Source organism: Gorilla gorilla, chromosome 15 (assembly GCF_029281585.2).
Source record: "Gorilla gorilla gorilla isolate KB3781 chromosome 15, NHGRI_mGorGor1-v2.1_pri, whole genome shotgun sequence".
Classification (NCBI taxonomy): Eukaryota; Metazoa; Chordata; class Mammalia; order Primates; family Hominidae; genus Gorilla; species Gorilla gorilla.
The window spans coordinates 120,764,013-120,784,358 of record NC_073239.2 but is presented as its reverse complement, the minus strand read 5'-3'; the positions used below and the strand labels follow the sequence as shown (position 1 = coordinate 120,784,358).

General features: G+C 42.5%; 1 protein-coding gene and 1 non-coding gene across 6 annotated transcripts in view; both read left to right on the top strand.

Moving 5' to 3' along the window:
- The window catches only part of PPP1R13B (protein phosphatase 1 regulatory subunit 13B), a 113,584-nt gene that overhangs the window by 36,234 nt on the left and 57,004 nt on the right, over nucleotides 1–20,346 (top strand). For 3 of the 5 annotated variants that reach the window (XM_055361674.2, XM_004055747.5, XM_055361677.2), the window contains exon 2: nucleotides 13,775–13,922. In XM_055361674.2, the coding sequence (XP_055217649.2) occupies nucleotides 13,775–13,922 (148 nt within the window). Of the gene's footprint in view, nucleotides 1–3,422; nucleotides 3,612–13,774; nucleotides 13,923–20,346 lie in introns of those variants that run through there. The other 2 variants (XM_055361676.2, XM_055361675.2) reach the window with 2 other exon arrangements.
- On the top strand, nucleotides 13,945–14,021 carry LOC115930697 (small nucleolar RNA SNORD51). The gene has a single exon (XR_004067313.1). It is a non-coding gene; the product is annotated as a small nucleolar RNA SNORD51 (small nucleolar RNA).

Sequence of the window (20,346 nt, the reverse complement as noted above, 5' to 3'; positions counted from 1 at the left end):
TGTTATATATTGTTCTGTTCTAGTTCATTAAAAAACAAAACTGGTCCTGAGGCACTAATTGATTTTAGAGCCCGCTAAGAGATCATAGTCTGTGGTTTAAAATTCAGTGTTTGTTCTGCTTCCGTAATATTCACGTGATCAACATTAGTAAGGCAACCATTATTTCAAGCAGTAATTTTCTTTGTCTTTTTTTTTTTTTTTTTTTTTGAGGAGGAGTCTCATGCTGTCCTCCAGGCTGGAGTGCAGTGTGGCATAATATCAGCTTACTGCAACCTCTGCCTCCCGGGTTTAAGCGATTCTCCTGCTTCAGCCTCCTGAGTAGGTGGAATTACAGGCACGCACTGCCATGCCCGGCTAATTTTTTTTTTTTTTTTAGTAGAGACGGGGCTTCACCATGTTGCCCAGGCTGGTCTTGAACTCCTGACCTCAAGTGATCCACCGGGCTCAGCTTCCCAAAGTGCTGGGATTACAAGCACGAGCCACCACACCTGGCCTCAAGCAGTCACTTTCAATTTTTTTTTTCTTTTTTGAGATGGAGTCTCGCTCTGTCATCCAGGCTGGAGTGCAGTGGTGCGATCTCGGCTCACTGCAGGCGCCACCTCCCGGGTCACGCCATACTCTTGCCTCGGCCTCCCGAGTAGCTGGGACTACAGGCGCCCACCACCACGCCCAGCTAATGTTTTGTATTTTTTAGTAGAGATGAGTTTCACTGTGTTAGCCAGGATGGTCTTAATCTCCTGACCTCATGATCCGCCTGCCTTGGCCTCCCAAAGTGCTGAGATTACAGGCATGAGCCACCACGCCCAGCCAAAGTAATTTTCAATATTGATGAACAGTGGTGTCAGAATTGATACTGTTCTTTATTCTAGAGTATTATTTTCTAATTTTAATTTTTTATTATTTTTGAGAGGAAGTCTCACTCTGTCACTTGGCTCACTGCAACCTCTGCCTCCTGGGTTCAAACGATTCTCCTGTCTCAGCCTCCTGAGTAGCCGGGATTATAGGCATGTGCCACCACGTCGGGCTAATTTTTGTATTTTTGGTAGAGATGAGGTTTCACCATGTTGGCCAGGCTGGTTTCGAACTTCAGACCTCATGATCCACCTGCCTCAGCCTCGGAAAGTGCTGGGATTAGAGGCATGAGCCTCCACGCCCGGCCTTTTTAAAATTTTGAGACAGCTGGGCGCGGTGGCTCACACTTGTAATTCCAGCACTTTGGGAGGCCAAGGCGGGCAGATCACAAGGTCAAGAGATCAAGACCATCTGGCCAACATGGTGAAACCCCGTCTCTACTAAAAATACAAAAATTAGCCAGGCATGGTGGCGCATGCCTCTAGTCCCAGCTGCTAGGGAGGCTGAGGCAGGAGAATCACTTGAACCCGGGAGGCAGAGGTTGCAGTGAGCCGAGATCGTGCCACTGCACTCCAGCCTGGGCAACAGAGCGAGACTGTCTCAAAAATAATAATAATAATAATAATAATAATAATAATAATAATAATAATAATAATAATTTTGAGACAAGAGTTTCACTTTGTCACCCAGGCTGGAGTGCAGTGGTTTGATCATAGCTCACTGCAGCCTTGACCTCCTGGGCTCAAGTGATCCTCCCTGCCTCAGCCCCCCACGTGTCTGGGACTACTGGCATATACTACCATGCCTGGCTAATTTTTTGTGCTTTTTGTAGAGATAGGGTTTCGCCATGTTGCCCAGGCTGATCTCGAGCTCCTGAGCTCGAGCAGCCTGCCCACCTCAACCTCCCAAAGTGCTGGCATACAGGTGTGAGCCGCCACACCCAACCTATTCTAGAGTATTCTTTAAGTTTTAGTGGATAGAATAAATGTGGTCAGCTGTATCACCTCTATATCCTGTAGTCATGACACATCTTGGTATTATGGAAAGCTGTATGAATTTCGCATTTCTACAAGGTTTAAGATAGGTTCTCTCAAAATGCGTTATGCTTTTAAATACTGAAGGGACTATATACTAAGTAAATAATGTAAATAGAAGCTAAGGTGTCTATTTTGTATTCCCAGGAATACTGTATAATGTAATTTAAAATGTGAAATTATTAAGGCAAGTAAAAGTAAAACAGTGATTAGAACTCAACAGAATTGATAAGGTTATTGAGATCTATTGTAGTGGCTATTTAACTTTGAGTAGATGCTACTCACATATTTAAATATGTCTAGGCTGAGCATGGTGGCTCATGCCTGTAATCCCAGCACTTTGGGAGGCCAAGGCGGGAGGATAATTGAGCCCAGGAGTTAGAGACCAGCCTGGGCATAGACCCCATCTCTACAAAAAATAAAAAAAATTAGCTGTGGTGCACTTTTACAGTCTCAGCTACTTGAAAGTTGAGGCGAGGGAGGATCACTTGAGCCTAGGAGTTCGAGGGTGCAGTGAGCTAGGATTGGTGCTGCTGCACTCAGCCTGGGCAGCAGAGCAAGATCCTGTCTCTAAAAAAAAGAAACATTAAAAAAAATGGGTGTATGGCTGTCTCTGCCTTCGTAAGAGGGTTAAATATGTACTTCTACAGTCTTATTTATTTAGAAAAAAATTTTCATTGCTCTAAGGTTAATTTTATTTCTTTTCCAAAATAATACAAGCCCTAATTATGGAAATTGAACTTAATATGATCTTACTAAACTGTACCTTTATTTTCCTTGGAGTTAATTCTTCATCCCTAAAATTTGTGTCAGGGGAAGGGGGTGGTGCTGAACTCACCCCCGTTACCCTGCAGTGCCACCTTGTGGAAAGAAAAGCTTTAGCTCAAGCTTGTCCAACCCCTGGCCCCGGGCCACAGGAGGCCCAGGACAGCTTTGAATGCAGCCCAACACAAATTAGTAAACTTTCTTAAAACATTATGATATATATATATATTTTTTAACAATCTTGTTTTCTAACTCATCGGCTATCATTAGTGTTAGTGTATTTTATGTGTGGCCCAAGACAATTCTCCCGTGTGGCCCAGGGAAGCCCAAAGTTGGGACACCCCTGCTTTAGAGCAAGGGACATCCATTGTATCTCTAGGTTTGAGCGAAATCTGCCGAATACCACATACTTATGTTCAAGTCTCCTGACTTTCACACTAATTTTTTTTTTTTTTTTTTTTTTTTGACATAGAGTCACTGTCACCCAGGCTGGCGTGCAGTGGCGTGATCTTGGCTCACTGCAACCTCTGCCTCCTGGGTGCAAGGGATTCCACTGTCTCAGCCTCCGAGTAGCTGGGATTATAGGCAGGTGCCACCACGCCCAGCTAATTTTTTTTTTGTATTTTTAGTAGAGATGGGGTTTCGCCATGTTGGCCAGGCTGGTCTCGAACTCCTGACCTCAAATGATCTGTCCACCTTGGTCTCCCAAAGTGCTGGGATTATAGGCGTGAGCCACTGTGCCCAGCCTCACACTAACTTTTTTTAAGAATATTTTTCTTCTCTTTGATGTGGACTAATTCAGTGATTAGAGGGGTAAAATATTGGCTGTTTTTCTACAGAGAACTTGAAGATGAGAAAACAGGCCTACCTGTCGTGATTCAAGAAACCTACTATAAAAAGACATTTCATGGCCAGGTGCGGTGCCTCACGCCTATAATCCCAGCACTTTGGGAGGCCAAGGTGGGTGGATCACACGGTCAGGAGATCGAGACCATCCTGGCTAACACGGTGAAACCCCGTCTCTTCTAAAAATACAAAAAATTAGCCGGGCGTGGTGGCAGGCACTTTTTGTCCCAGCTACTTGGGAGGCTGAGGCAGGAGAATGGCGTGAACCCTGAAGGCGGAGCTTGCAGTGAGCCGAGATCGCGCCACTGCAGTCCAGCCTGGGCAACAGCGTGAGACTCTGTCTCAAAAAAAAGGAACATTTTACGTATAATTGGGGGAGTTTATTGAGTGCCTCTTACGTGCCAGGCACTGCTTCAGGCACTACTGACACAGCAGGTAATTAACTGAAACTCTGCTCTCAAGAAGCTTATGTGTTCTAGTGACAACAGACAGAGGATAAACAAATATATACATAGATCAGGTGGTGGTTGAGTGCTAAGCAGAAATACATAAACCAGGGTAGGAGGACAGAGGGATGCAGTAGTGCTATTTTAGGTAGACTCTCGGTTAAGGAAAGCTTCCTTGCTAAGACGCCATTCCAGCAGAGGCCTGAAAGAAGAGGGTAATACAATGTCAGTAGCTGAGTGAAGTGGTCTAGGCAGAGAATAGCAAGTGCAAAGCCCCTGAGGCAGGAGTTGGCTTGCCCTGTTGAGGGAGGGAGAAGGGATGAAGAGTGTGGTAAGCATTGAGATCAGAGTGGTATGCATGTGTGTGTTGCAGGTCTTGCAGGGCCTCTTAGACAATAGTTAGGACTTTGAAATTTATTCTCAGAGAGGAAACCACGGGAAGGTTTTGAATGAAGTGATGTATCTGAAGGGTGAGAGTGGAAACAGATGAATGAGTTTGCTCTTGCAGACATCCTTTCTGAGAGGTGGTGGTGGCTCGGGCTTGGGTAGTAGCCAGGGAGACGAGTTATCAGATTCTGGGTACGAGGTTGACAGTCTTGCTAATGGATTGTTTGTGGAGTATGAGAGAGAAGGGAGTTGAGCCAATCCTTTATTTTATTCTCCTTTTTCTGTGTGGATGACAGCGACTCCCAGGTGTGTTTTTCAGTCTTTGAGAGGCTAATTGAGGAAAGTGAGATGAAGCATTTAAGGTGATGGCTTAGACTTAATTTTCCTTACAGCTCTAATGTTTCTGAGATTTTAAATTGGTGAACTGAGTTGCAATCAGGGCCAGAAGGGACCTTAGCATCAATTCTCATTTTAGGGTGCGTGGCCTGCTGGAAAGCTAAAGGGGTCTTCCTGGTGTTCACCCACCCTCACCCCAACTGATCCTTTCTGTGGCTTTTATGAGCTATTTACTCATAACCTACCAAGTGAGTTATTGCAAGTTACTAAAATTTAGTATAGGTTTTATCACCTTATTTCTCTTCAGTTATTTTTTGTTATCCCTGAGCTCCTTTTCCACTAGAAAGAAGTAGTAGATGGTATAGGTGAGTTGGGGGATCTAATACTTTACCTGATTGGGTTGGGCCAGAAAAGCCTGAGAGCCATTTTCCTGCAAATATGTGTTTCATATTATCTGCTGAGTTCTTGCCAAGAAACCAAGACCCAGAGATAGACTAAGGAGCAGCTTCCCCAGCCAGTTGCAGCAGTCAATGCCATAGCTAAGGATAGAACTTGGGCTTCCTATTCCAGGGTTCTTTGTACCATGTAAATCAAGTTTCTGAATTCCTTTTCTAGAAGTTTTGTATATCCTACTTTTTAAAAACAGCTTCATTGTGTTATAATTTATGTGCCGTAAAGTTTACCTATTTTAAGTGAACATTCAGTGATCTTTAGTAAATTTACATAGTTGTACAGCCATCACCACAATCTAATTTTAGAACATTACTGTCATACCAAAACAAAGTTTGTGCCTATTTGCCATCACTCCTCATTCCCATCCCCACTCCTAGGCAACCACACATCTTTCTTTCTCTATGGATTTGACTGTTTTGGGCATTTCATATAAATGGAATCATATAACATGTGGTCTTTTGTGTCTGGCCTCTTTCACTTAGCTTAGTATTTTCAAAGTTCATCCATGTTGTAGCATGTGTCAATACTTTGTTACTTTTATTGCTGAATAATATTCCATTGTATGATATTGCATAATTATCTGTTAATGGAGATTTTGGTTTTGTCTTGTCTTTCCTTTTCTCTCTCCTTCCTTCCTTCCTTCTTTCCTTCCTTCTTCCTTTTTTTTTTTTTTTTTTTTTTTGAGACAGCATCTCGCTCTGTCACTCAAGCTGGAGTGCAGTGGCATGATCACAGTTCCCTGCAGCTTTGACCTCCTGAGCTCAAGCAATCCTCACACCTAGGCTTCCTGAGTAGCTGGGACTATAGGCGTGTGCCACCATGCCCAGCTACTTTTTAAATTTTTTGTAGAGGCGGGGTTTTGTTATGTTTCCCAGGCTGGTCTTGAACTCTTGAGCTCAAGCAATCTGCCACCCTTGGCATCCCAAAGTTCTAGGATTACAGGCATGAGCCACCGTTCCTGGTCTTGTTTCTTCTTTTTGGCTACTATGAACAGTGCAGCTATGAACATTTGCATACAAGACTTGGTGTGGACATATATTTTTATTTCCCCAGGGTAGGTACCTAGGAGTGGAATTGCTGGGCCATATGGCAAATCTGTGTTTAAAATTTTTTAGGCCGGGCATAGTGGCTCACGCCTGTAATCCCAGCACTTTGAGAGGCCGAGGCGGGCAGATCACGTGAGCTCAGGAGTTCGAGACCAGCCTGGCCAACATGGTGAAACCCCATCTCTACTAAAAATAAAAAAATTAGCCAGGCGTGGTAGCGTGTGCCTATAATCCCAGCTACTTGGGAGGCTGAAGCAGGAGAATCAGTTGAACCTGGGAGGCGGAGGTTGCAGTGAGCTGAGATTGAGCCACTGCACTTCAGCTGAACTGTTATACAAAATAGCTGTACCATTTTACATCTTCATCACCAATATATGAAGGTTTCAGTTTCTCCACATCCTTGTCAATGCTTGTGATTGTCTGTCTCTTTGATTACAGGATAATTCCTGTTTAGATTTTTTTTTTTCCTTAGAGATGGGATCTCACTCTATCACCCAGGCTGTAGTATAGTGGTATGATCATAGCTCACTGCAGCATTGAACTCCTGGGCTCATGTGATCCTCTACCTCAGTGTCCTGAGTAGGTGGGACTACAGACACATACCATGATGCCCAGCTAGTTGTTTATTCATTTATTTAGTTTTTAGTAGAGATGGGGTCTCAGTATGTTGCCCACGCTGGTCTCAAATTCCTGGGCCTAAGCGATCCTCCTGCCTCTGCCTCCCTCAGTGTTGAGATTACAGGCTTGAGTCACCATGCCCAGCTAATTCCTGTTTTTTAATAGCTTATACATCCTCAATTTGTGTTTTGCTTTGATTTCCTTGGATTGCCAAGAAAATAGTTTAAATACCAAGTTTGTAAAAACGTTAAAATATCTGTGTGGATTACTTAAATTAGTGATTATTTGATTTCAGTTGATTTTCTTAGTTCAGATGTTCCTGAAAGCAAGGGTAAGATGACGTCTTAAGCTACTTAATAATGGTTGTCAGTTTTCTGCCTGCCTCAGCCTGCATTTCTTGAGCACCACTGTGTGTCCAGGCACCGAGCTGGAGAACACAAGTATTGTCCTTATGGTCTAGTATGATCTTTTCCAACTTTTTTGAATGAAAAAAAAAATGGAGCAAGTTAAGACACACTTAGATGATTTCAAGACCAGGTAATGAGTCACAGATACTGTTCCAGTAGAGGATGTAGTCAAGAAAACTATTGATAATGTAATGTAAGAAAGTTGTACTATAAATAGTCACAGTCTGTTACAGCAGGGGAGAAGAGGAGGCTTTATCTGAGGTTGGGTCAAGATGGGCAGACATTGGTTCCAGTCTTTCTCAGGTCAGGTCAGGATGGGTAGAGAGTACTGTCAGTGAGCAGAAAGGGGCAGGATTTGTTGTGTGATTCATCAGGGCAGAGAAGCAGTTTGAGGAAAGGCATAAGTAGGGCATCTTGTCATTACATGCTATATTTGTTACAGCACACAATTAGAAATTTTTGTTTTCCTAACTGTAGCTAACCAAATCTTTTATTTTATTTATTTATTTATTTATTTATTTATTTATTTATTTATTTATTTTTGAGACGGAGTCTCACTTGTTGCCCAGGCTGGAGTGCAGTGGTGCTATCTCGGCTCCCTGCAAGCTCCGCCTCCCAGGTTCACAGCATTCTCCTGCCTCAGCCTCCCGAGTAGCTGGGACTACAGGTGCCCACCACCATGTCCGGCTAATTTTTTGTATTTTTAATAGAGACAGGGTTTCACTGTGTTAGCCAGGATGGTCTTGATCTCCTGTCCCGGTGATCCGCCTGCCTCGGCCTCCCAAAGTGCTGGGATTACAGGTGTGAGCCACCGCGCCCGGCCCCAAATCTTTTATTTTTAACATATTAATCATTTAGGAAGGATAAACCTATTAACTTGTTTTCTTTTTTCATTTAGTTTCCTTAATCCTACTGAATTTCATCTGTTTTGTACATACTATTAAAGAAAAAAATATGCTACCCATTAAATTGTGTCATGCCATCGTGAGGTGTACTATGATTTCAAAGATGTTATTAAAATACAAGCAAGTGCATCTAGAATCAATACAATATATTTGTTTTGGAGCTTCTTTAGTCATGTTTAAGCTGAAGAAATCTTACTAGAATAACATTAGCAGTCACACGGCTTTTCAGCTTCAGTTTTCGGTGATGCTTTAGGGAAATGTGTACCATCCAGGTCAAAACCAGCTTAATTTCTCTAGAAAGCTTTAAAGTCTGCCATGATTATAATGAAATTAGCTTGAATAATAGAGATTAGGGAAAATGAATTTTGCTAAAATTAGGAAAGACAGGGTTATTGCGAGTGAAAAAATGGAACACAAGAAATTGAAATAATGTTTAGTGACTTTTGGATAAGTTATTTGGGTGTTCTTTGCTTTTAAAAATATCCAGATTTACAAGCTGTCATCGTGCCTCTCCCCCTCCCTCATCACATTGAACTTACTCATGAGCTGAAGAGTCTTGGTAATTCAGAAAGTACCCCAAAATGCTGCCATACCATCCTTCATTCTGACAATGCCTTCATAAAGAATTCCGCTTTTCAGAGCAAGTAAGCACAAGCTGTGCCTCTGTGAGTGCCTAAGGATACTGCTTTACGCGTGCTATATTCATGAGGCAATGATTGTGCAAATGTTTTGCTAGCTCAGAGCGTTGAGAGCAAACCGTGGGATGCCTTAGTGGGTAGAAGGGTAAGGAACAAGGAAGAAAAACCGATCCCGAAGTACTGAGTGAAACGGCATTCTGCTTGTTGCTAGTGAACTGTAGGAATAGCATATAAGGGAAGGTAGTAAAAAAAAATTTTTTTTACTCATTTGAAGCTTCAATTTATAAAGCATGATTTGGGAAAATTTATTATTAGATCTTTTTGTTGTTGTTGTTGTTTTTGAGACAGAGTCTCACTCTTTTGCCCAGGTCTGACTGCAGTGGTGCTATCTCGGCTCACTGCAAGCTCCGCCTCCTGGGTTCACGCCATTGTCCTGCCTCAGCCTCCCGATATTACTAGATCTTTAAGAGCATAGATTATGAAGTCACATTGGAAAATATTTACCATTGCAACTGTAGAATAAATGTGTATAAGTAAGAATAAAACTATATTCCAGTTGTTTCTGATGAAACTGTTAAAGTATTAGTCTTGGCCTTGTTAGAGCTGGATCCAGTAATTACCTGTTTTATTCCAAATTCTATAGATTCCAGGCTACTTATTTCAGTATACAAAAATCCCCAGTTTTTATAAATTCTTCTTACAGGTTAGTGAGCAGAGGTAACTGTTACTTAATTTTTAAAAAATTTATTGTAAAATAGAAATGTGCTCAGGGAAGAGGGATGATGCTTGTTTATTGAGCAGACTGGATATATCTTACTTCAATTGTGTGTGTATATATTTTTTCTCAACTTAGGGCATGGTGGGGGTTCTATATTTGTGTGTCATTCATAGAGTTGACTAGATTTTAGTGTGCCTCCTATGCGTCAGGTCCTGACTCAGCAATGGGAAATTAAAGACTCAAAAGTGAAGTGCTTGGAAGAGTGCAGAGTCTATAAAGGGAGGGAGTCATTGAGGTGATTCAATAGAGATCTGTGTGAAGAGCCACTGGATCGTAAAGGAAGGAGCATGTGGCCTCCCTGGTGAGCGGAGGCGGTAAAGGGATGTTTTTGCAAAAATGGTAGTTAGGAGCTGAGTTTTGAATTGTGAATAGGAATTTACAGGCAAACAGGAAGGGTACTTGGGCAGAGGGACGGCTGCCAGAGAGAACTCCATTGATGCTGATGGAGGGAGGTTTAGTGCTTGGAGAGACTTAGAACCTGGAAGGTTTTCTCAGAGTATATTTTATAGAAATCCAAGCCTCATGAGATTCCCTGGAGGGAAAAAAAGAAATATATATGATCATTACATTAGACTCTTAAGGAGTGCTCAGTTAAGAAACCTATTTCCTGCTTATATACCAGAGAAGGTGTTTTGGGAAGGGCTGGTGTTGGGCAGTGGGGAGCTCTTAAATATTTTATGCAAGGGAATAACTTTATTTGACTTTTAGAAAATGAAATGGTAGGCCAGACGTGTTGGCTCACGTCTGTAATCCCAGCACTTTGGGAGGCCAAGGTGGGTAGATCACCTGAGGTCGGGAGTTCAAGAGCAGCCTGATCAACGTGGAGAAACACTGTCTCTACTAAAAATACAGAATTAGCTGGGTGTGTTGGTGCACGCTTGTAATCCCAGCTACTCGGGAGGCTGAGGCAGGAGAATCGCTTGGACCCAGGAGACGGAGGTTGCAGTGAGCCGAGTTCACGCCATTGCATTCCAACCTGGGCAACAAGAGTGAAACTCCGTCTCAAAAAAAGAAAAAAAAAAAAATGAAATGGTAACGGTGAGGAGTTAGAGTCGGGGGAGATTAGTGGCAAGGAAACCAGTTCAAAGCTGTTATCAATTTTGGTTACATAAAATCTGACCATAGATGTAAAGATGCTTAATTTCAGAATGTAGGAATTTAGGGCGCTTGTAAGAAAAAAAATCTTTTTTTTGTTTTTGTTTTTTTTTTTGAGACAGAGTCTTGCTGTGTTGCCCAGGCTGGAGTGAATGGTGCAATCTTGGCTCATTGCAACCTCTGCCCCCCGGGGTTCAAGTGATTCTCATGCCTCAGCCTCCTGAGTAGCTGGGACTAGAGGCGCGGGCCACCACGCCTGGCTAATTTTTTGTATTTTTAGTAGAGACAGTGTTTTGCCATGTTGGCCAGGCTGGTCTCAAACTCCTGATCTCAAGTAGTCCGCCCACCTTGGCCTCCCAGAGTGCTGGGATTATAGGCGTAAGTGACTGTGCCTGGATGAAAAAAAAATCTTAACAACAAACTAAAATCATATGCTTACTCGAATGCAGAGATTTTAAGGTCTGGCTCTGTTGCCCAGGCTAGAGTGCAGTGGCGTGATTGTAAGCTGCACTGCAGCTTCAAATTCCTGGGATCAAGTGATCCTCCCACCTCAGCCTCCAGCTGAGACCACCGTCATGAGCCACCATTTCTGGCCTGTTTCTGACCTTTTGTCAAAGATTAGACATAAATGTTTTATAATACCTTCTGATTAAAGAAAATCTTTGGTTTAAATTTTACTTTATTCCTTTATTTTTATTTATTTATTTATTTATTTTTGAGATAGAGTCTTGCTCTGTCGCCCAGGCTGGAGTGCAGTGCGTGCCACCGTGCCTGGCTAATTTTTGTATTTCTTTTTTATCAGAGTTGGGGTTTCACCAAGTTGGCCAGGCTGGTCTTGGACTCCTGACCTCAGGTGATCCACCCACCTTGGCCTCCCAAATCTGGGATTATAGATGTGAGCCACCATGCCTGGCCTAATTTTTACTTTAGGTGTATTGTTTTTAAAGTATCTCTTTCACTGTTCCACTGAGGAAAAGGGGGAAAAAAATTTCCTTCCAATATGATGTCTTAAGATGCTAGATCAAAGTGTTAGTATTTTTTTGAAATTTAAAAAAAAAAAAAAACCCGGCACAGTGGCTCACGCCTATAATCCCAGCACTTTGGGAGGCCAAGGCAGGCGGATTACTTGAGGTCAGGAGTTCCAGATCAGCCTGGTCAATGTGGCGAAACCCTGTGTCTACTAAAAATACAAAATAACGCTGGGCGCAATGGCTGACGCCTGTAATCCCAGCATTTTGGGAGGCCAAGGAGGGCGGATCATGAGGTCAGGAGTTCAAGACCAGCCTGGCTAACACGGTGAAACCCCGTCTCTACTGAAAATACAAAAAATTAGCCGGGCGTAGTGGCGGGCGCCTGTAGTCCCAGCTACTCGGGAGGCTGAGGCAGGAGAATGGCGTGAACCCAAGAGGCAGAGCTTGCAGAGAGCCGAGATTGCGCCACTGCACTCCAGCCTGGGTGACAGAGCGAGACTCCATCTCAAAAAAATAAATAAAATAAAATAAAATTAGCTGGGCGTGGTGATATGCGCCTGTAATCCCAGCTACTCAGAAGGCCAAGGCAGGGAAATTGCTTGAACCGGGGAGGCAGAGGTTGCAGTGAACCAAGATCGCGACATTGCATTCCAGCCTGGGCGACAGAGTGGGACTCTGTCTCAAGAAAAACAAACAAACAAACAAACAAAAAAACACCAGGTGTAGTGGCTCACATTTGTAATCCCAGCACTTTGGGAGGCCAAGGCGAGAGGATTGCTTGAACTCAGGAGTTTGAGACCAGCCTGGGCAGCATGGCAATACCCTGTCTCTACAGAAAATACAAAAATTAACTGAACATGGTGGCACATGCCTGTAGTCACAGCTACTTGGGAGGCTGAGGCAGGAGGATCTCTGGAGTCTAGGAGGCAGAAGTTGCAGTGAGCTGAGATCACACCACTGCACTCCAGCCTGGGTGACGGAGTGAGACCCTGTCTCAAAAAAATAAAATAAAGTAAGGCTAGACAATTTTTATTTTTTCAAATACACTATAATGTATGTTTAAGGGTCATTTATTTTTCTTTTACTGTGATATATTAATACACTTTCCTGGCTAATTTCTTTTAAGGAATTGGATTTTTGGTCTTTCTGTTATCATTTTTTAGGAGCGCTTTATGTATTGAGGGGATTAGCTTTGTATTTGTAATACGAGTTGCAAATATTTTCCCCTACCTTGTTTTTCTGGATTATAGGAGATTCTTGGCCGGGTGTGGTGGCTCACACCTGTAATCCCAGCACTTTGGGAGGCCGAGACGGGCGGATCACGAGGTCGGGAGATTGAGACCATCCTGGCTAACACGGTGAAACCCCATATCTACTAAAAAAACAAAAAATTAGCCGGGCGTGGTGGCGGGCGCCTGTAGTCCCAGCTACTCTGGAGGCTGAGGCAAGAGAATGGCGTGAACCCGGGAGGCGGAGCTTGCAGTGAGCCGAGATGGCGCCACTGCACTCCAGCCTGGGCGACAGAGCGAGACTCCATCTCAAAAAAAAAAAAAAAAAGAGATTATTATATTTAATGTACTTGAGTATCAGTCTTTTTAAAAATAGTGTCTGATTTTTGAGTCATAGTTTGAAACAGCACCTTTATTCCAAAGCTATAAAAGGGAATTTACCCAGGTTTTATTCTGGACTTTTTATGGTTTTAGGGTTTGTATCTAAATATTTGATCTGTTAGGAACTTCTGCTAGTGTACGATATATGGTATGAAACCATTTTTTTCCAGATGGATATATTTTGCTCAAACATCACTCATTGTATAGTCGTTTTCCCTCCTTGATTTTTGAGATACCTCCCTCATCATTTGCCATTTTTTTCATAGGTAATTGGGTCTATTTCTGGGGTATGACTTTGCCCCATTGATCTATATATATATCTACTGCTGCCTTGTTGTTTTGAGGCTTTATAATGATCTGGTAGTGCTCTTTCTTTTCTATTACTCTCCTCATTTGGAATTTTCCTGACTTGTCTTTTTCATCTTTCTACATGAACTTTAGAATCAGCTTATCTATTATTATTTCCAGAAAATAATCCTGTAGGCATTTTGGGGGCGGGGGATGGGTAGAGGGATCACTTTAAATTTACAGATTAATCTGTTTGTGATAAGGAATCTAAATTACAGCTTTACTCTTTTCTCTTACAGATGATATTAACCGTTTTCTTGAGCAACAATGAACAGATTTTAACAGAAGTTCCTATAACACCGGAAACAACCTGTCGAGATGTTGTAGAATTTTGCAAGGAACCTGGAGAAGGCAGCTGCCATTTAGCTGAAGTGTGGAGGGGAAATGGTATGTATTAGGTCCTGTAAAGATTGTTACATTGATAAAATCAAATCACCATCTTTTAGCTAAGCTTGTGATAGATTTGCTTTTTTTCTGATAAAGATGGGGAAACAAGGTAACTAAATACATATAATTTAGTATTTATCAAATGGAAAATATTGCTTCTAGTTCTTAGTTATCTGTGGTAATAAAGAACTGAGTAATTAAAATAAATGTAATTATATTGTACAGGACTGAGTTTTACAAAATGCTTTTTTGTATACTTTTTTTTTTTTTTTGAGACAGGATCTCACTCTGTCTCCCAGGCCAGAGTGATAGATGTTTGGGCTGTCTCTCTTTTTTTTTTTTTTGGCTATTATGAATAATGCTCCTATGAACTTTCATGTACAAACTGTTTTTGTTTTTTGTTTTCCGACATGGAGTCTTGCTCTCTCCCACAGGCTGGAGTGCAGTGGCATGCTCTTGGTTCACTGCAACCTCCACCTCCTGGGTTCAAACGATTCTTGTGCCTCCGCCTCCCAGTAGCTGGGGCTATAGGTGCGCACCACCACGCCTGGCTAATTTTTTGTACTTTTAGTAGAATCGGGGTTTCGCCGTGTTGCCCAGGCTGGTCTTGAACTCCTGAGCTCAGGCAATCCACCCACCATGGCCTCCCAAAGTGCTTGGATTACAGGCATGAGCCACTGCACCTGGCAATGTACAAGTTTTTGTGTGGACATATATTTTCATATCTCTTAGGTATAAACCTAGGAATCTCTGGGTCATATGGTAATTCTGTGTTTAACCTTTTCAAGAACCACCAGACTGTTTTCTAATGCAATTGCTTCATTTTACATTCCCTGCAGCAGTATACGATGTGGAGAATTTCTGCACATTCTCATCAACACTTGATACTGTCTGCTTGAGTTTAGCCATCCTAGTAGTTGTGAAGATATGTCTTATTGTGATTGTGATTTGCATTTCCCTAATGACTAATGATGGTGAAAATCTTTTCATGTGCATATTGGCCGTTTGTATATCTTCTCTGGAGAAATGTCTATTCAGTTCCTTTGCCTATTTATTTATTTATTTATTTATTTTTGAGACAGTGTCTTTCTCTGTTGCCCAGGCTGGAGAACAGTGGCCCAATCCTGGCTCACTGCAACCTCTATCTTCTGGGCTCAAGCAGTGCTCCCACCTCAGCCTCTTGTGTAGCTGGGACTACAGGCATGCACCACCATGCCCGGCTAATTTTTGTAGAAACAGGGTTTTGCCATGTTGCCCAGGGTGGTCTCAAACTCCTGGGCTCAAGTGATCCACCTGCCTGGGCCTCCCAAAGTGCTGGGATTACAGGTGTGAACCACTGCGCCCCACCCCATTGCCCATTTTAAAAATGGGTTATTTGTCTTTTTGTTACTTAATTGTAAAAGTTCTTTATGTATTCTAGATACAAGTCCCTTATAGGTATAAAAATTACAATTTTTTTTGCAAGGTCTTGTGCTTTTTACTTAGAATTCAGAGTAAAGAATTTTAAGGATACATGGAGAGAAACTTGACTTTGATAAACACTGGACTATTACTAAATTAGAAGTAAAAGGACAGGCCCTCAATTGTTAGCCTAATGACAGCTACAGGAAGCAGGCAGTTAAGTAATTGTAATTAACGTTTTTAAGGGGAGCAGTGTTAGAGCCTGATCATTCATTCCCTTGTTTTTTTTCTTCTCTAGCCTCTTAGTGCTTTTGTTCTCTGTTACTTGTTATCAATTCTAATTCCTTATCTGCCTTCCCATTGTAAAGGAATAAAATTTTTACACAAGTATTATAGCCCTAAATGGTCTATGGCCTGTTGAGAATGCTTATCTCTCTCATATGAGTCACTCAGTTGGTGCCATCCTTGTCTCCCAGCCCATCTCAAATCATAACTTAGTTTTACCTCCTCAAGGATGAGGACTACCACCCTGGAGCACAGAGTCACAGCACAGTACATTTACTGTGGCTTTTGTACATGCTCCTTCGTTGTCTAGAACAATCCCTAGGAGCTTGGCTAACATCTATTTATTCTTTGCCTCTCATCCCTTCCATGAATCTCAAAGGGTGTTAGTGTCCCTATGCTCTAATACTGTTGTTGTATTTATCAAAACATGATACAGGTCGGGCACGGTGGCTCTTGCCTCTAATCCCAGCCCTTTAGGAGGCCAAGGCGGGTGGATCACTTGAGGCCAGGAGTTGGAGACCAGCCTGGCCAGCACGTCAAAACCCCATCTCTACTAAAAATACAAAAATTAGGCAGGCATGGTGGCACACGCCTATAGTCCCAGCTTCTTGGGAGGCAGGAGAATCCCTTGAAACCCGGAAGCGGAGGTTGCAGTGAGCCAAGAGTGTGCCACTGCACTCCAGCCTGGGCGACAGAGCGAGACTGTCTCAAAAACAAACAAACATAATGTAGTAGTAGTTTTTATGTCTATCTTGTTGGACTAAAATTCCTGAAGGCGAGAACTTGTCTGTTGCTCACCATTACATCCCCAGTGTCCAGCCTAGTGTTCATAGAAGGCACTTAGTAAACACAGATTAGTAAGTAAAATGGCCAACGAAGCTGGATCTAGGAAGAAGAGAAGGTAACTTCCAGTGGATGCCATCAAAGGGAGAGGGCAAGCACTGTAACAGCCTTTCTCAGTCCTTTTACCTAGAGGAACCCTTACAGAGATTTTTTTTTTTTAGGTTTCAGAGAACCCTCACATAAAACTTATTGCACCTGGCCGGGCACTGTGGCTCACTCTTGTAATCCCAATGCTTTGGGAGGCCAAGGTGGGTGGATCACCTGAGGTCAGGAGTTTGAGACCAGCCTGGCCAACATGGTGAAACCCTGTCTCTACTAAAAAAACAAAAAATTAGCTGGGCATGGTGGTGGGCACCTGTAATCCCTGCTACTCAGGAGGCTGAGGCAGGAGAATCGCTTGAACCTGGGAGGCGGAGGTTGCAGTGAGCCGAGATTGTGCCACTGCACTCCAGCCTGGGCAACAAGAGTGAAACTTCATCTCAAAAAAAAAAAAAAAAAACAAAAAACAAATTACTGCCCCCATAACTGCTGACATTAGTATGATCAGTATGTCATAGATAGAATCCTTCAATAGTAATTATCAGTGCTTTCCAGTAGAGCTATTTCACTGTGGATCTGTGCATTATTTTGCTAAGGCTGCCGTAACAAAGTGCCACAGACTGGGTGGCTTAAACAACAATAATTTATTTTCTCACAGTGATGGAGGCCAGAAGTCTGAGATGAAGGTGTCAGCAGGCTTGGTTTATCCTGAAGACTCTCTCTCTCTTTGACTTGTAGATGGTTTTCTTTTCTTCCCTCCATGCCTGTCTGTGGACAAACCTCCTTGTCTTGTAAGGACACTAGTCATATTGGATTAGGGGCCACTTTGATGACTTCATTTTATCTTCTTGCCTCTTTAAAAGTCCTATCTCCAAATACAGTTAAATTTCGAGGTACTTGAGGTCAGGACTACAACAGATGAATTTAGCAGGGACACAGTTCAGCCTGTAACAGTCTGTTAATTTGGCCAGGTCATTAGCTACTCTGTGTGGTTCCCTTCCCCACACAGGTGTCAGTTCTAATGGCAGTCAGTAAGGTAGATAAAACCTTCCATTTTTATCTTTTGTTAAGTTTCCTACTTGAGGTTTTTTAACCTTATTTAAAGTTCCTAAAAGTCTTAAATAGATTTCCATTATACAAGATGCTGATTAGGTATATTTTATATTACATGATATGTATAGGGTAGTTAGTCCATTTTCATACTGCTATAAAGAACTGCCAGAGATGGGATAATTTATAAAGGAAAAAGGTTTAATTTACTCACAGTTCTGCAAGGCTGGGGAGGCCTCAGGAAACTTACAATCATGGCAGAAGGCGAAGGGAAAGCAAGGCAGCTCCTCCACCAGGTGGCAGGAAGGAGAAATGTCAAGTGAAGGGGGAAGAGCCCCTTCTAAAACCATCAGTTTTCATGAGAACTCACTCACTATCATGAGAAACCACCTCCATGATTCAGTGACCTCCATCTGGTCTCTCCCTTGACATGTGGGGATTATGGGGATTACAATTCAAGATGAGATTTGGGTGGGGACATAAAACCTAACCAGATCAGTAGTGTTTTTTCCTTTTCTTTCCTTTCCTCACTTCTCTTCCCTTTTCTTCCCTTCTCTCCCTTCTCTTCCCTTCCCCTCCTTTCCCTCCCCTCCCCTCCCCTCCCATTGCCTTCCCTCCCCTCCCCTTCCTTCCCTTCCCCTTTTCTATGACAGAGTCTCGCCCTGTCACCCAAGCTGGAGTGCAGTGGCGCATTTTCAGTTGACTGCAACCTCTGCCTCCCAGGTTCCAGTGATTCTCCTGCCTCAGCCTCCCCGAGTAGCTGGGACTACAGGCATGCGCCACCATGCCCAGCTAATTTTTTGCATTTTTTAGTAGAGACGAGGTTTCGCCATATTGGCCAGGCTGGTCTCAAACTCCTGACCTCATGATCCGCCTGCCTCGGCCTCCCAAAGTGCTGGGATTACAGGTGTGAGCCACTGCACCCAGCCTCTTTTTCTTTTTTTTGAGACAGAGTCTTGCTCAGTTGCCCAGGTTGGAGTGAAGTGGTATGATCATAGCTCACTGCAGCCTTAAACTCCTGGGCTCAAGGGATCCTTCCATCTCAGCTTCACAAGTACCTGGGAGCACAGGCAAACTGCACAGTGCCCGGACAATCCTTTTATTTATTTATTTTTTGTAGAGACAGGGTCTTGTCATGTTGATCGGGTTGTGTTTTTTCTACTTTAAAACAAAAATTATGTTCAGTTAAACTTTCTTAAAAAAATATGGCGAAGCTTTCTTGGAATTAATCTTCTCAAAATTTTGCCAGGTGCAGTAGCTCACAGCTGTAATCCCAGCACTTGAGGCCAAGGCGGGCAGATTGCTTGAGCCCAGAACTTCGAGACCAACCTTGGCAATGTGGCCAAACCCCATCTCTACAAAAAATACAAAAATTAGCTGGGCATGGTGGCACATGCCTGTAGTCCCAGCTACTTGAGAGGTTGAGGTGGGACGATCGCTTAATCACACCACTGCACTTCAGTGCTCCAGCCTGGGTGACAGAGGACAGAGTGTGACCCTGTCTTTTAAAAAAAAAAAAAAAAAAAATATATATATATATATATATACACACACACACACACACACACACACAATGAATAGAGGGAAACAATAAATTTCTGTTAAATAACTGGCTTAAGACAAAATGGGTTTTAATTTTTATTAGGTTATGTTCAGACTTGGTATATTTAAATATAGGTTGTAAATTGATTTTAATGTAAAAGTTTAAAAGTTGATTTTAATGTAAAAAAAATGAAAATTTACTGACAATGTTGATTAGTAAAACAACTAAAAATAAAGCTACTAAATGATAAGCCAAAGCAATGTGAATAAAAATGTGGCCTAAGACACAATTTTGTGCGAAACTGAGAAACATGATTTAGCTAATATAGGCCTTGCAGTTAGAAAAGGCCAATACACTTGCTTTTACAGATCTTTTTATAGGCATATGTGTATATAAAAACATGCTGCTTTCAAAACTAAAAATATGGAATGAAATTCACTTCTATATGTATATTTTGTTTGTTTGTTTGTTTTGAGACGGAGTCTTGCTCTGTCCGAGGCTGGAGTGCAGTGGCAGGATCTCGGCTCACTACAACCTCCACCTCGTGGGTTCAAGCTATTCTCCTACCTCAGCCTCCCGAGTAGCTGGGATTATAGGCGTGTGCCACCACGCCTGGCTAAGTTTTGTATTTTTAGTAGAGACGGGATTTCACCATGTTGGCCAGGCTGGTCTCGAATTCCTGACCCCATGATCTGCCCGCCTTGGCCTCCCAAAGTGCTGGGATTATAGGCGTGAGCCACTGCTCCCAGCTGAAATTTACTTCTTTAATGTTTAACTTGTCGTTGTTTTTTGCTCTACAGATACTTAGTTCTGATATGAACTTGAGCTAAGCACAAACAGATTTCATTTTCAACTAAGATGAGACCGTTTCTGTTTTTGCCTTTGATGTTTGTTAAATAAGACAAAGCTAGAGCCAGGCGTGATTGTGTGCGCCTGTAGTCCCAGCTACAGTAGGCTGAGGCAGGAGGATCCCTTGAGCCCAGAAGTTCAAGGCTACAGTGAGCTATGATCATATCACTGCACTTTAGCCTGGGTGGCAGAGTGAGACCCCATCTCTTAAAAAAAAAAAAAAGAAAAGAAAAAAGTCAGCAGCATAATGTGCGTTATATTTCTATGAATGGCAGGATTTTCTTTATGCAAATCTAGAACTTACCTAGGAATGGAACAGTAAATTACAATCACTTACACCTTGAATCTGTGCTTAGATTGTGTAGCTCACAAAGTTTTATCTCTTGACATCAAATTCTTTGGTTGCACTGAAGA